The sequence below is a fragment of the Cryptomeria japonica genome, chromosome 10 (assembly GCF_030272615.1).
Source record: "Cryptomeria japonica chromosome 10, Sugi_1.0, whole genome shotgun sequence".
Classification (NCBI taxonomy): domain Eukaryota; kingdom Viridiplantae; phylum Streptophyta; class Pinopsida; order Cupressales; family Cupressaceae; genus Cryptomeria; species Cryptomeria japonica.
The window spans coordinates 307,672,967-307,688,494 of record NC_081414.1 but is presented as its reverse complement, the minus strand read 5'-3'; the positions used below and the strand labels follow the sequence as shown (position 1 = coordinate 307,688,494).

The following is a 15,528-nucleotide window of genomic DNA, read 5'->3' as shown; positions in this document are numbered from 1 at the left end:
TGCAATCGGGGTTTCAAGACCCGATTGCAAGTGAAGCATATAAAACGTTCATGGAATATTGGCTTGCAATCAGGTTTTGAAGGCTTGATTGCAAGTGTAAGGGAAACATGAAGGTAGGCGATAGGGTAACATGCCTGCAATCGGGTCTCTAAAACCCGATTGCAAGTATAATGCAATATGATAAAAGGACTTGCAATCGGGTTCTAGAGGCCCGATTGCAAGTAATGTCAAGTTGCAAGAGAAAGATAACACTTATATACTTGCAGTCGGGTTTTTAGAACTCGATAGAACAACTCCTATTCCGATCTGTTCTTGCTATTGTTGGAACCCACAAATGGAAGTTCATCAAATGGATGTGAAGAGTGATTTTTTTCATTGTGAGCTTTAGTAGGAGATATACATGGAGCAACCATAGGGGTTTGTAGATGATTTCGCACTACTTTTATGTCTTTGAAAGTCTCTCTATGGCCTCAAATAGAGCCCTTGGGTTAGGTATGCCAAGATGCACTCCATCCTATTGATAGTTGGGTTTACTCAATGCTATTTTGATTCAAATGTTTATATTTTGTAGTAGGATGTTATGCACGTTTTCTCTATGTGATGACTTATTGATTATAATGAGTACTCATTCATCATTTGGGTAGTGAAAATTGCCCTCGATGATTGGTTTTTGGTGTCAGACTTTGGCCTATTGCACTACTTGTGAATTAAGATTACTCAGGCTTCTTTTGGTATCTTCATTCCATAGCCTAAGTATGCTCTTGATATTCTCTCTAGATATCACATGGTTAATTGTAAGCCTGCATTAACTCTATTTCAATTAGGGGTCAAACTCGAGGCAAGTGTTCTTCACCTTTGATTGATTGTACTTTATACTGACAACTTTTTGGAAGTCTCATTTGCTTGACTCACATTATATTCGATATTTCATATGATGTAGGCATGGTCTCTCGAGTCATGTAGGAGCCACATGAGATGCATTGGAAAGTAGCTAAGTGGATTCTTTATTGGATTTAGGGTACTCATAATTATGGAATTTAGTATTTAGTGAGTGTGTATTTGGCTTGGTTGGATAGATTTAGATTGGGTAGGTAATTCCCAAGATTGCAAGTCTACTTCAACGTATTGCTTGTCACTTGGTTTTGGTTTGTTTTGTTGGTCGAGCAAGTAGTCTACAATTTCACTTTCATCTACCAAGATGAGTATTAATGAGTAGTTAATGCTACTATTGAGGCCATTTGGCTTTAGAAAACTCATTGAGTTTGGAATTCCATTTCAAAAATCTATATTAATCTTTTGTGATAATTTAATACAAATATCAAGGAATCTAGTCCATCATTGGAGGACCAAACAAATCGAGATACATATTTACTATATTAGGGAGTTGATTCATGATGACATCATCAATCTTCGATACTATCAAACATTAGATCAGATCACATACATCTTCACCAAATCCTTCACCGAAAGCAAGTTCCTTCACTTGAGAGCTTTACTAGGGGTGTGAGAGGTGTCCTCTTTAGGGGGGCTTTTTAGTCCTTCCAATTTTCTCTCTATTGTGGTGGGTGGGGGGGCATATTTCCTTTATGTTGGGGCTTCTTCTCTTTGGGGCATATCTTTGTACATGGGTACCTCATCAAGCTCTATTTGTTGGGACCCATGTCTTTACCCACCTAAGCTATGCTTAAGAGGGGGTGTTAGTGTAAGTTTTTTATTTTCCTAGTGAGGTAATTATATCCTATTATCCTAGATTTTTCCAACACTTTTATTAAGCTTTCGTAAGTTAATAAAGTAAGTTTAATTAGTGGGTGGGTTGTTGAGGTGTCATCATCCTATAGGGAAGGTACATTTATTATTTTTAGACCACTTGGTGGCCGCTCCTTATTGGTTAGAGTTACCGTCTCCACCCTTGCCCTATCTATAAAATGTCACTACCTAGCTTTTATCCTCACTTCATTATGCAACTTCTCTTCGTGAGCTACTAATGCAATTTGCACATCTTGCATTCTTCGGTCTATATTCGTCTTATTCTTTTACAATTTTATAGCTTATCTCTTTCTTAAGCAGTTTTTCATTATGTATTTGTTTTAGATTTCTAACAATCCAAGATGCTTTCCATGTGGGTGAACTTCTTCTTTCACTTAGAAATAGTGGCAAATCCAATATGAACAAGAAGAAATATATGGTATCCCATTAGTTTGGTACTCATTCTTTTATCGAAGTAGGTTTTCTTATATTTGAAAGCCCCAATGACTGTCCGATATATGATGATGGTTTAGTAGCTTGTTTACAAAGTAATGAATATCCTATAGCAAACAAGATGTGTCAAATCATGAACCACAAAGGAAAAGGACTAGATCTTCATGAACAAGAAATTTGAGAACGTATACTTGTTTGTGCAAATTGAGAATATCATGACATTAGATACAAACTCCTTGATGATTAATATGAGAATGTTATTGACACTTTCACCCTTTGAGGAAACTTCTTTTGACATTGAGACATGTTCCTCTCATAGTCTCTATGAAGATCTTGCCGCCACAAACTTTTTCAAGGACACCTTACAATTAACCTTGATCTCCAATACTTTGAACTTATTGACAAGGAGAGACAAGATCACAAACCAATGGACTTCTTTCAAAACAATGAGGCTATCATAGATTTAATGGGGCTTTGAAATGGCATCCTACTAGAAGATCACAAAAAAGGTTTTGAAATCAACCTACAAACTTCAACATATTTTGGAGGGCAAAGTGAGTTCCTTAGTCAAAATAAATGAAAAATTTTTTTTAAAAAAAAAGTTGAAGTTCCTTAATGAAAACCTCTCTTAGGTGCTATTGGACAAAAACAATAAAAATCAAGAAAATAAAGGTGAGTTTATTGGTGAAAACCTTTTTGAGGTGCTAATAGAGGAGGAATTCATTCTTCCCTCTACCCCAACACAATTACAAGATAGCTCTAAATTGTGTAAGAAAATCCAGAATGATGCAACTTGGGGTTAGTTTTAGTCCCTCATAACAAGAAATTTTTGTTGCCCTCTTCATAGAATTTTCAGATGTTTTTGCAAACCAAAGTTTTAAAACTCGGACTCGCCACGGACTCGGCAAACCAAAAAATTGGACTCAGACTCAGACTCGTGAAAGACTTGCGAAAGACTCGGCAAAAAAAAACCCGTAGTTTTACAAAAAAACATAAAGAAATTAATGCATTTAGAGAACATAAGAGCCATAATTGAAACATTACACATGTCATATGATCTCCAAACACTCAATATATGAAATTCCATCATTCATAGTCATAGTTTCAAACTTTAAAATGTATAATAGCAACATAAGTTTATTAATGTTTACAGAATTACATATAATGATAGGTCTAAATCTTGGGGGAGAGAGGAGAGACTGAGATAGAGAGTGGTAGAGAGGGGATAAAGGAAGAGTGATAGGGAGATAGATAGGTCTAAAATTCGGGGTAGATAAAGTGAGTGAGATAGAGAGAGTGAGAGAATGCTAATAGGAGCCTACTGATTATTGAAATTTGACCAAGTCTGAAAATTTAAAAGATCTTTTAAAACCTAGAATTTGCATTATAACTCCTAAAGATTTGAAACCACTCTTAAACATCCGGCCAATATATACATGAAATATAACTTAAAGTATAAGTTATTATACTTAAATGTTATATTTCATGTATATATTCTGATGAAGAGAATGAGACTGACTTGAAACCCTACAAACCTGTTTTCACCAAGAAACAATGCCAAATGAATGAAAAAAGTAAAAAAAAAACACTTTAATAGCTTGCTGGGCGTGTTTTCTGGGTTGCGTGAGTCCAGGCGAAAGACTCGGGAGTCCAAGTGAAAGACTCGCGCGAGTCCAGGTGAAAGACTTGCGAGTCCTTGGGAAGGACTCGCGAAGGACTCGCCAGGACTCGGCTCGTGAGTCCTTGGCAAGTCGACTCAGCCCGCCAATGGACTCGTGAGTCCGTGGCGAGTCCACGAGTTTTAAAACTATGTTGCAAACAATAAATCCACAGATGCCATGGCTATCATTGGTTCCGTTCTTGAGATGCAAAAGGATACTTGACAATGCCATTTTTTGGTTGAACAACTAATGATCCCAATAAATGGGATTCCAAAATTGAAATGGTGTGTGGTTGTTGGTCCTACTTCCTCTTGGTATCAGCTATTTACACTTACCTCCAAGATAGATTCATCCCTCTTGTTCTTCAATGCAACCAATGGAAATCCTTCATTCAATATGCATCCTACTTCATCCTTCTTGATGTCACCAAGTGTGTGAAGAGGAGGCTGATTTACAGCTGATTTTGTTATCAATCAACTTAATTGAGAGAAGGTTGAGAAGATGATGTTGTTATCAACCCAAGTATGTAAAGAGGGGGATAATTTGCAACGGAAGCATGCCTTTCGGAAGACATGAAGGTGCAGCTCAATTAAGTGCACGAGTGTACAAAATGCTGAAGGAGAATTGAAGGAAGAAAGAAGTGTTGGAGCATAAACAACAAAATAGAATGTTGATTTGAAATGCTACACATGTGAAGGTCAGTAGGAAGAGGTGTCAATGTAGGAAGACCTTGAGTAAAAGAAGCAGTCAACTCAGAATTGCAGAGAGGAAAGTTGATGAAAAGGTGAGAGATATAGCAGCAAACGAGTATGATGGAGTTGAGGAGACAAATAATGGATTCTTAGAAATCCATATGGTGGAACAAGTTATAATAAGAATGCAACTTGCTAGGAAGAGTGGAGCAACATGTCTATAAAGTACAATAAAGAGATGAAGGTAAGTAGGAGGGTTGAGAACATCCCCATTCTTAAATACCATTCCTAATAAGGGTAGAGGTGTTAACCTTTAGGTTAGAACATTCCTATTCTTAAATACCAAGCAAAGTTTTTGTAATTTTGTGTATTTCAGATCTTGGCTTATGCTTACTTATATTTTGCCATCTATCAATATTTGTTTATCTCACTGTCTTTTGTAGCTTTAGTATGAGCTCCTTCATATTGATGATGATTCACCGTGGCTGTAAACAGTGTCTATATCTCAAAGTCTCGTTTATTTTTTTTATTTTTTAATTTTTTTTTAAAGTGGTAAACACTTTTGAGCTGAAGCTATGAACTAGTGCGGTCACAAACGGGGGGCATCATCCCCAATATGAACATTGAACAATATCACCCCAGCGGGTTTTACTTCTAAACCTTGATCAAAATGAATGTGCTTCACTTCTTTGATATTTCCGTTTGGAAACGATTATTTTACCCTACACATGTCTATATCACAAATTTTGTAACATGAGGAAATTAAAGGATTTAATGAGGTCCTTTAAAGTTGGTTGTGTTTTGATTTATTTCTCATCAGAGAATCGTTTCATGAAATCTCAAGCAATGTGATGAATTATATTAGTTTACTCATCTCCTATATGTCACTTGTAGTTTTGGGTAGATCTATGTGGAGTTTATGGTGACTACAATCCATTGGTTTCAATCTGACATTGTATTCCCTCACAAAGATATATACTTGTTTGTGATGATTATTTTGTAACAGTAGTCATTATCTCAATCCAAAAATGAAAATAACAGTACTCCTAATGTTTCTAGAATAGAGTTTCAAAAGCTGCATAGTTTTGAAAATTCCTGAAACAATTGATCTTTTATATCACTGCAGTTATGGTTTGGATACGATGATAATGCAACGGTTGGTGGATTGCACCCAGGTACTTTATGTAGATTATCTGTGATAAATGCTTTTCTAGAACATTAAAGTGAAGGTGCAATGCCCTATCTTCCTCTACATGAAATCAGATATGATTCATTTTGTCATCTTTACATGTTAGAAATAGTTTGTAGTGTATTGTAGAAAAGGTTGAATACACTCCATTTTTTATGTCTAATATCAATGATACCAGGGCATTTGGTTAGATCTGATATGAAGAAACAAACTTAATTACATGCACTTATAGTCTACAACTAGGAGTTTTTCTCAAAACCTGCATGAATTTTCTGTTTTGGAAGAGAAACTGCTACTTTTAAAATTCATGATAGCAATGGATGCAAGGGAGGTTTCTTCAATCAAAAGTTTGATCTGGATTTCGACTCAGTGAAGGGAACTTAGGAATCAGAATGCAGTTGCAGTCCCACTAAGAATATGGTAGTAATTTTCCATTTCTCTGATAAGCTTCAAGTGCATGTTATAATCATGGCTTTGGACAATAAGTCTTGTGCACGTACTATTTTTTTCAATTAAATTTTGGTTAAAACATATGTAGGATTTTTAACAGCTATGCATTTTAATGCGGAACATGAGTGTCAAATGTATATACATTCCTGTTCTAATATTAGTTTTCGTCCAATATGTTATTATAAATAGTTTAAAAGCTTGGATTCCGCAAAAAATTGGTAGAGCAAAAATTTTGTTTGAACTAAAAGAATTTCATTAAATATATGAAATAAACTTAGCATGAGATGCAAAAAGAATGAATTTAGAGAACATATAAGTCTATTTTGATTATCAGTTTCTCCTAAATCAATGATTACATGGCATATGACCCTTAAAGGCCCAAATTCAAAACTTCACATACTTTACAATTGTACAGCAGCCAACTTCAGTCTACAACTTCTTTTCCATATGCAGGCTTGGACTAGAAGGTAAATCTGGATCATCCTGAGTGAATGATTCCTCAAGTATGTTATCTTCTCATGCTACATTTGCTGCTGCTTCTTACTCCAATTTTACAAGATATTTGCTAGTGAACATTACATCCACATTTTCGGAATCCAATATGACTATGGAATACTATCATACAAGTTGATGGCATTATTGGAATACTTATCTCCACGTTTTTGAATGGAAGGCAAAGGCTGTATTAAATTTTTTGTACCCACACAATTGTTTTGTATTGTGTTCAATTTAAAGCTAAATCTTGCTGTTCCTGTTGAGTCAAAGGTTATAGTTTGAATCTTTGTCTTGTCAATCGTCGTTTTCTTTCTTCATCTTTCTTCCATATCTTTGTAGGGACAAAGAAAAGTAACTTACAAATGCAATTGGAAAGGAAAAAAATGGAATTCTATCATGAAAACTAGTAATTGTCACTCATCGTGTCTGATTTCAATAGCCATCATCTATTTCCAGCAATTCTCTTAAAGAGATGGTGCTTGGTTTTAGTGATTTTTAATTAATATTGCACATATCAGTAATCTCAGAAGGCTTCATCCGCATACAAGGGTTTAAATCAATTGTTTGACATCTCATATTAAGGTTGTATTAACTTTACAAAACCCAATTTTCAGTCTTTAGAAGGAAAGCTGCCCATATATAGATATTGATTTTTGAAAACCTGAAAAGTCTGCAACCAGTATTGGCTGGTGCATGTAATTAAATGAGAATGCAGAGCTGTTGGGTTACCAAAGGCTGTTCGCATGGTATTGGGTGTATCCTTGTTATATAATTAGTTAAAGGTTTGAGAAAAGTTTTAGGAGTCAGTGCGGACTCGACAGCCCAAAATAGGACTCCAACCCGGGACTTTGCATGGACATGGCAAAAAACTCGGCTAGGACTCAACAAAAAAAACCGTAGTTCTACCAAAAAAAAGGAAAGAAATTAATGCATTTAGAGAACATAAAAGCCTAATTTGACTATCGATTTGTCATAATTCAAACATTACACGTCATATGATCTTCAAACACTCAATATTTGAAATTTCGTAATTCATATTCAATAACTAGTGGGGGTTTGGGTGTGGAGCCCGTAAGGGGTTTGAGGGGCAGCAATGATAAGCTGCACAAGGTGTTAGATGTGAGGAAAACCTAATGATAGAAGGGGTGCAGGTAAACATGATCTTTGAATAGGGTGAAATGAGTCTGAGTCAAAATACGAAAGTAGAAAACCTCACTTTTTGTTGTTTTAACATGCCCAGGTGGACCCGAGAGTCCTCACCTAGGATGTAGGAATCTGACCCTATGACTGGGTGAGTGCCAGGTTGAGACTTGGGTGAGTACTTGGTGAGACTCAACTGAGGAGTCCTAGGTGAGTTGACTCACCGAGTGTTAGGACTTGTGAGTCCCATGAGTCCTAGCAAGTTCTCGCCAAGTCCTAAAACAGAGGGTTTGAATGCAAATAGGTCTTGACATTTAGAAGTGTACACCTTTGGTTAGGTCTTGAGTGCTATGGTCATCAACACCTTCTGGAGTGTATGGAAGCAATCAAACACAAAAAGAGCCCAAGAAGAAAAAGCATTGATCCTTGATGATGATTGGTGGGATTGTGTGGAGTATGTTTTGAGTTTCATTGAGCCCATCATGCACATGATTAAGTATGCTGACATTGATCGCCGATGTTTGGGTGAAATTTATGATGGCATGGTCTACATGGTGGAGACTTGACCATGTACATACCAGCACTCATCAGCATCCATCCCAAATCTAGCACGAAGTGCTATAGTATCATGATAGAGGCCTAGGAACATGACCCAACGGAAACATTTTTCAAAATTGTATAACAAATTGTTGTTGACCGTTGGAACAAGATGACCACCCCCTTACATCTCTTAGCATGTGTTTTGATGCCAAAGTTTATAGCGTAGAGATGCTTGCATTGCCAAGGAGGGTGCCACCATATAGAGATGTAGAGGTTGCTACTGGCTATATTTAAAAAGATATATTCAGATAATGAAACTAGAAATATTGTCTTGAGAGAGTTTGGCTAGTTCGTATCTTCAAAATATCATGATACTATAGCGCTTCGTGCTAGATTTGGGATGGATGCTGATGAGTGCTGGTATGTACATGGTCAAGTCTCCATTTTTTGGCAGCCTCTTGCAATTAAAATTCTCTCCCAAGTATGTATCATTTTATTTTTTATTTTTTATTTTTTATCATTTTCCATTTGATGCTATTATATCAAAATATTTTTATTTTATAGTTTATAATTATGTTTTAAGTTTTTAAGTAAATGCTATATGCAAACTCAACAGGTTGCAAGTTCTTCCACCGTGTTGGTGCCTGAAAATGGTTTTACACTGCAAGAGGCAGAAACCAAGTTGCTTTCTCAAAATACCCATGGAAAGACACTTTCAACTATCAATATCCTTCAAACTTGGACCAACTGCGACAAGGATCTGCAAATCCTTCTACACTTTGGGCTCTGCAAGACTCAGGAGGGTAATCCCTTAGCAAATTTGTGATCTCTATGCCACATTCACGAATTATGCTAAAAACAAAGCAGATAGTCTCATATATTGGCTCAACAGCAGGGAGAATGCTTAAGAATGGCAAATTCTTCAGTGATCCTCGACCTTATCTGGAGCATGAGATAATAGGACACCTCAAACATACATAAAAACTTGGAAATATGTCTTGATTATAATGATTTATGACAAACCATGAGTAAAACAGACAAGAAATTGATAACCTAATGACATTTGCTAGCATATACCAGTGCCTTACTCCATTGGACTCTGAGTTTCTGAAACATCACTGAGAACTTGATAGAAATTTATCCAATAGCTGATTTAATCTTAAATGATAATGCATTACAATATCATTTCATTTTGCAATTTCTCACCCGAACTACTTATCAAATCGTAGTACAAGCTCTATCCCTCTGTAATTTCATTCAAGCATTTTAATTAACCCCTTGGATTAAAGCGTGAGATGAAAAACTACATACATCATAACAATGCAACGAGCAAATGAAACCCTTGATCCCATTGACTCAAAAGAAGATAAAATCATACACAGGAGAGTAAAGATTTGAAATTATATTTGTATTAACTTCAAAAGCTATCTTCTATCAAATAATCAAATACATTCCATTTATAGGAGAAACCCATTTGAAATTTGAAATTGATGACTATCTTCTATTTTGCTCTACAAAAATGACATTACAATTCTCTGCTATTTACTCACGACTTCTCCAAACTGGAACCTAATCCTGCCAACTTGACCTACACAAAGAGACCCTATTCAAAGATTTCGGAACCCTTTCTAATGGCCCTGATTTCCCTTTTATAGAAAACAAGGGAGCGAACAAGCTTCAAGCCAATAGACACATGTCATCAGGATAATTAAACATACCTAAAGTTTGTTACAACAATATTCCATCCTTAAGAAAGCTATGTTACCCGGGGACGCGTCCCCAGTATTTTTTCAGCCTTCCCCGTCTCGGGGACAGGGGACTTCTAGGGGACGTCCGCATAAATTCTGCATATAGACAATGAATTTTGACAATGAATTCTATAAGCAATTTGACTTTGACTCTCAATTTAACACAAATTTGCCATAAGAACTCTACTAGTTCTTATATGTTAAGGTTCTATAATGGATATGTGCATTTTTTATCCATGTTTTCATATGAATATTTTAAATTTCCCTATTTATTTTAATTTTCCCTACTTTTATATAGCTGTCCCCAAAATTGGCAAAAAAAATCACCATCCCGGAAACGCGTACCCCCGTCCCCTGCCGTCCTCGTCTCGAAAACTTGGGGTAACATAGTGTTGTGACCATTTCACACATCGCCTCATTGAAATGGGGACCCCCTCTTTTTTTGCTTGGTTTTGCCTGTTTCTCTCTCTGCTTTTAGGGTTTTGAGTAAGTGAGTGAGTCGTCTGGATTAGGGCTAAGCCTTAGGGTTTCCTTTTTGATATTTTCAAGCCGAAGTCCAGTCATTTTTGGAAGATTATTGAGCATCCTCGTATGAATTGCAATTTTGAAATAGGACGAGTCCGTCAGGATGTCAGGTGTGTCTGTCTAGGTCTAGTCGGAATTTTGAAAGCAAGTTCAAATTTTGCCTAAGTGTTAGTGATGGAATTGTGCAATTTTGTCTGGGTGAATTTGGACCAAATTTTGGAAAGTTTGATAATTGACCCCTGGCCTTGGAGATGACCTAATAATGCCTTGTGAAGTGACTGAAAGCCTAAATTCTTGATATTTTGGCCTATAGGGGTAAAATCGCTCCTGTCCCTCTGTCAAGGACCAAGGCGAAATTGGTATTTTATGCATCTTGGTTATTGACTTGTTTCATTTGTCTTGTGCAGGGTCGCCAAGGGATGCAGTAGAATGCAAATTGAAGATCTTGAAGATTTTTGAGACTCAAAATGGCAAATTTTTAAGGTTTAAGGCCAAATCGCTCCTGTCCCTCTCCCAGGGACCAGGGCGAAATGGCTTACTTAGGGCATTTTTGGCCTTACTTGATCAAATTGAAGTGTCAAGGACGCAATAAGGGATGAAATCAACATAATGGAGCACCCAGACTTAGTCGTTTGCAATAAAAGTTGAACATTTGGCCTTAAGGACAAAAATCGCTCCTGTCCCTCACTGAAGGACCGGAGCTTGTTTCTCAAAGTTGCACTGTCCTTGCAGGGTCAAGACAATTCTTTGATTCGAGGAGATCAAGGAGGGCACGTTTTGTCTATTGAATATAATTTGAAGTAATTTGCAAGCAAGGAAATATGCTAAAATGACAAAATCGCTCCTGTCCCTCACTGAAGGACCGGAGCTTGAACACCAAGTTTGCCTTATTCTTGCAGGATTAAATGATTTCGCGATTTGGAAGAGATCAAGGAAGGTACGTTTTGCCTATTGAATATAACTTGAATGGACCCCGAAAGAGAAAATCTACCCAAGAAGTCAAGTTCGCTCTTGTCCCTCTGTCAGGGACCAAGGCGAATTTTAAAGATAGCTCCTGTCCCTCTCCAAGGGACCAGAGCGATTTTCTCAAAGGACAAGTTTTGGACCAAGGAAAAGCGAATTTCAAGTTTGAGATGAAGGAAAGGCGACCCAACCAATCCGTTGAAGATAATCTTGAAGGTTGGCAATACACAAATGAGCTTACAAATCAAAGTTCGCTCCTGTCCCTCTCCAAGGGACCAGGGCGAAATCTTGGTTATCTAGCCTCTCCCTCCGAATTTGAATGGGTCCAAGTCAAGACACGAAGTCAAAATGATGTTTGGGATGTCTCTAAGAGGAACGAAGTTGCAAAGGACCACAAAACTTGCTCAAATTACCTAAGGCGCTCCTGTCCCTCTCCCAGGGACCAGAGCGAACTCTTGAAGTGTGCCTAATTTTAGAGTATTACTATCGTTTGCAAGACTTAAGAAGGAATAAGAAACAACGTTTTTCGCTTTGAAGACAATTTGAAGTTGATATGATCAAGGGTTCGCACAAAGAACAAAATGGCGCTCCTGTCCTTTAGTCAAGGACCAAAGCGATTTCAATAAAGTCAACCGTTCCCTTCAAAAACTACGTCAAGGCAAGATCATGCGGGATCCCAAATGTCTTTAGGAAGATAATGAACAAGGAGTTAACGTCAAAAATCAACAATTTTGTGCCACAAATGCAAGTTCGCTCCTGTCCTTCAGTGAAGGACCAGAGCGATTTCTATGAAATCAAACATCTCCCTCCAGAATCACGCCAAGGCAAGAATTGTGCAAAGTAAGGAGTGCCTTTCGAAGATGATGAACAAGGAATTGACCCCAAGGCTCGGCAAATTTTGACTAAAATGTAAAGTTCGCTCCTGTCCCTTAGTCAGGGACCAAGGCGAAAATCTCCAAAAATCAAGTTTGCTTTGCAAAGGACAAGATTGGCATGCGTAGAACAAACAAGGATGATCATTGCCTACCTCGCAAGTTGATTTGGCGATTCAAAAGGCAAGGACCATGGAGTAAAAGCAAAAATCGCTCCTGTCCCTCACCAAGGGACTAGGGCGAAAATGGTCTAAGAGGCATTCATTTCAAAAATTGAATAGATCAAACTCCAAGTTACGAATGAAGATCCCAGTTTGGACGTAAAGGAAGCGACTTTGAACGTGAAAATCAATCCAAGTTGGCTAAATCGCTCCTGTCCCTCACCAAGGGACCAGAGTGATGTGGTTAGTATCCCTTATATCTCTCATGTTTTGGCGCCAATGAATTTTGAAATACATTAAATGCTAAAATTCAATAAACTTTGAAATATTTAATTAAAATGGCATTTAAAAAATAGCGCATAAGGCATTTAATAATTGATTGGGCCTTTTAAAAAATCGAAATTATTAATTACAAAGGCATTTAAATTAATTAATTATTAAATTAAATAAAAAGGAGAGCGCTTGGGGTTATATTTCCATATTTTTATAAAAGTCGGCCTCCATTTTATTTCAATTTTATTTATTTTTTGCCTTATTTCCAAAAGTCAGCCTATGTGCAATTAAGGAGGTGAGCGCCTATATAAGAGGGGTACTTTCAAGCATTTTAAACCATCATTCAATCATTGTTGCATGCGAATTTGGAAGAGCAATAAAAGGAGCGAATTTTGTCCAAGGAAAGGAGCGAAATTTCCATCCAAGGTGGAGTGCGAACTTTGTTTGTGGTTAGAGTTGGAGCGAATTTTCCCTTAAGGCGTTGAAGACCCCGAGGTGGTGAAGTTGATAAAGGAGGCACATTGGCTAGGAGAAGCTCATGTTGAAGACTCCAATCTCCATTTTTGCCTAGGCGAATTTCCTAATTTTGCATCTTTTTAGAGTTAGTTCTCAAGAAAGGTATGGCAAGATCTCCATTGTCCCAATTTTGAATTTTGAATCGTCCTAGCCTCAATTTTGAATTTTGAATTTTGAATCTTAAATTCCAAAATTGCATTGTTATATTTAGGAAATGATAATTCAAAGATTTATCATGAGGTTTCCTAAATTCAATCTTTAATCTAGTCTATATTTCTATATTGCAAAATCTATTACTCATTATGAAATGTTGTGTAGGTGCCACGATGGCGACCCCGAAGGTTGGAGCATCTACCTGTCGTCTAGCCCTCATGAAGGAGGATCAAAAGAACGATGAATTGGAGACCAAGATCGTGTCTAAATGGAGCAACATTGGAGATACCAACTTGGGAAACTTCAGTGTGAAGAAGTTTCGAGAGGTCCCTTACATTGGCAAGCCATCACCTGTCGCAAGAAGAATAATTGAAAGTGGCATTATCAAGGCGGCCGGCTTCCCTCCAGCAATCCAGTGCCATGAGTTGATGATCGAGTGTGCTCGCCATTATGATCCACAGTCCAGATCGATCGTGTCCAAGGAAGGAAACACTTTGGCTTATCTTTCAAAGGAGGCTATCAGTGAAGCTCTTCACCTGCCAGAACATAAAGATATGATTTATAAAAGCTTAGAAGGAGCCAGGTCCATGTACGAAGATGATCCAGACACTTGCTTGAGCATCATCAACAAGAATTGGTTACTCAAGAGTCGTCCTCGCCTGAGCAAGATTCCGAACACACCACATAGGATCGATTTCCAGGAGGAGTACAGAGATTTGATAACATTACTCAACCGAGTTACAGGGGCTCCTCAAGCCTTCTATTTTGAGAAATGGATGTTCTACTTCATCCAAGTGATAGTTCAAGGAAAAGGAACAATTCATTGGGCTAGAATGATTAGCCATTGCTTGGACGTGCAGTTAAGAAGACTGAAGGCTACCAAGTCTTTCTACATGAGTTCATACATCATATATGCCTTGATCAGGAGTTTTGAATATGCAGGATTACCTCACAGAGGAGTGATCGGAAGAGGGCCCGGGGAAGTCAGAGTTTGTGATTCCTATGTTCATTTGCATCATCCTCCAGGAAGTGACTACAAGTTAGTCAATGATACCTTCACGATGAACATCACCAGGACATTGCAAGGCGGGATTCACAATCGGCTATCTCAAGATGCACAAGAGCTTGTAAAGAGGTACGGTGCTTGGTTCATCCAATTTCAGAAGTTTACATATATTAGAGTTCATGGATGTCCTTCACCTCCCTATATGTTGCCGAGATATCCGACAGACAGAATAGTGTTACTTGAGGTAACTAGACAGTTGGCAGCTTATGCGAAGGCATTCAGACACAGGCATGGAAATGGAGTTCTTGTTCCTATCATACTAGGAAATTCAGTTGAGGTATGTCCTAATGCTCTAGCCATGGATGATGCAGAAAAGGAGTTAGCTTTATATTCATTTTCATTCTTTGCCATGAGAAAGAGTTTCGATCCTTATGGGTATATAGAAGAGACAGTCGGAAGGAAATACAGACATGAACCTCAGATAGAGGATTTTGTGATGAATCTCTCAGATGATCTTGAAGTGAAAAGAAAGATGCATTCCAGATTGCCTTTAGACTTCATCAGGAAATGCAAAATTTATAGAGTGGCCGACCAAGCTCAGGACAGTGGCAGACATCTCCAATCATCTTATGACCGAGAAAGCAAAGCAGTGAGGCTAGATTGGAATGAACCTGAAATTTTGGATCTAGATACCTTGATGGCTCCAGTTTTGTCTTGTACTCGTAGATGGGTTGATGTGCAACATCAAAAGTTGAGAGAGCAGGGCATATCTATGACTTTTACTTTGGAGGAAAGGCCAGGCGAAGGAGGAGCAAGTGTGAGTGAAGGTAATCCTAATCCCAGAAACACAAGCGAAGGCAACCTTCGAAGCGTACGTGAAGGCAATCCTCATCCTAGAGGATCGAAGAGGAAAGAGAGACCTGAAAAAAGAGAATCCTCCAAGAA

General features: G+C 37.7%; 1 protein-coding gene across 4 annotated transcripts in view; it reads left to right on the top strand.

Annotated features, from left to right (window-relative positions):
• The window catches only part of LOC131078953 (uncharacterized), a 247,738-nt gene that overhangs the window by 130,630 nt on the left and 101,580 nt on the right, over nt 1–15,528 (top strand). For 2 of the 4 annotated variants that reach the window (XM_058016803.2, XM_058016802.2), the window contains exon 18: nt 5,679–5,727. In XM_058016803.2, the coding sequence (XP_057872786.2) occupies nt 5,679–5,727 (49 nt within the window). Of the gene's footprint in view, nt 1–5,678; nt 5,733–6,644; nt 6,695–15,528 lie in introns of those variants that run through there. The other 2 variants (XR_009113892.2, XR_009359261.1) reach the window with 2 other exon arrangements.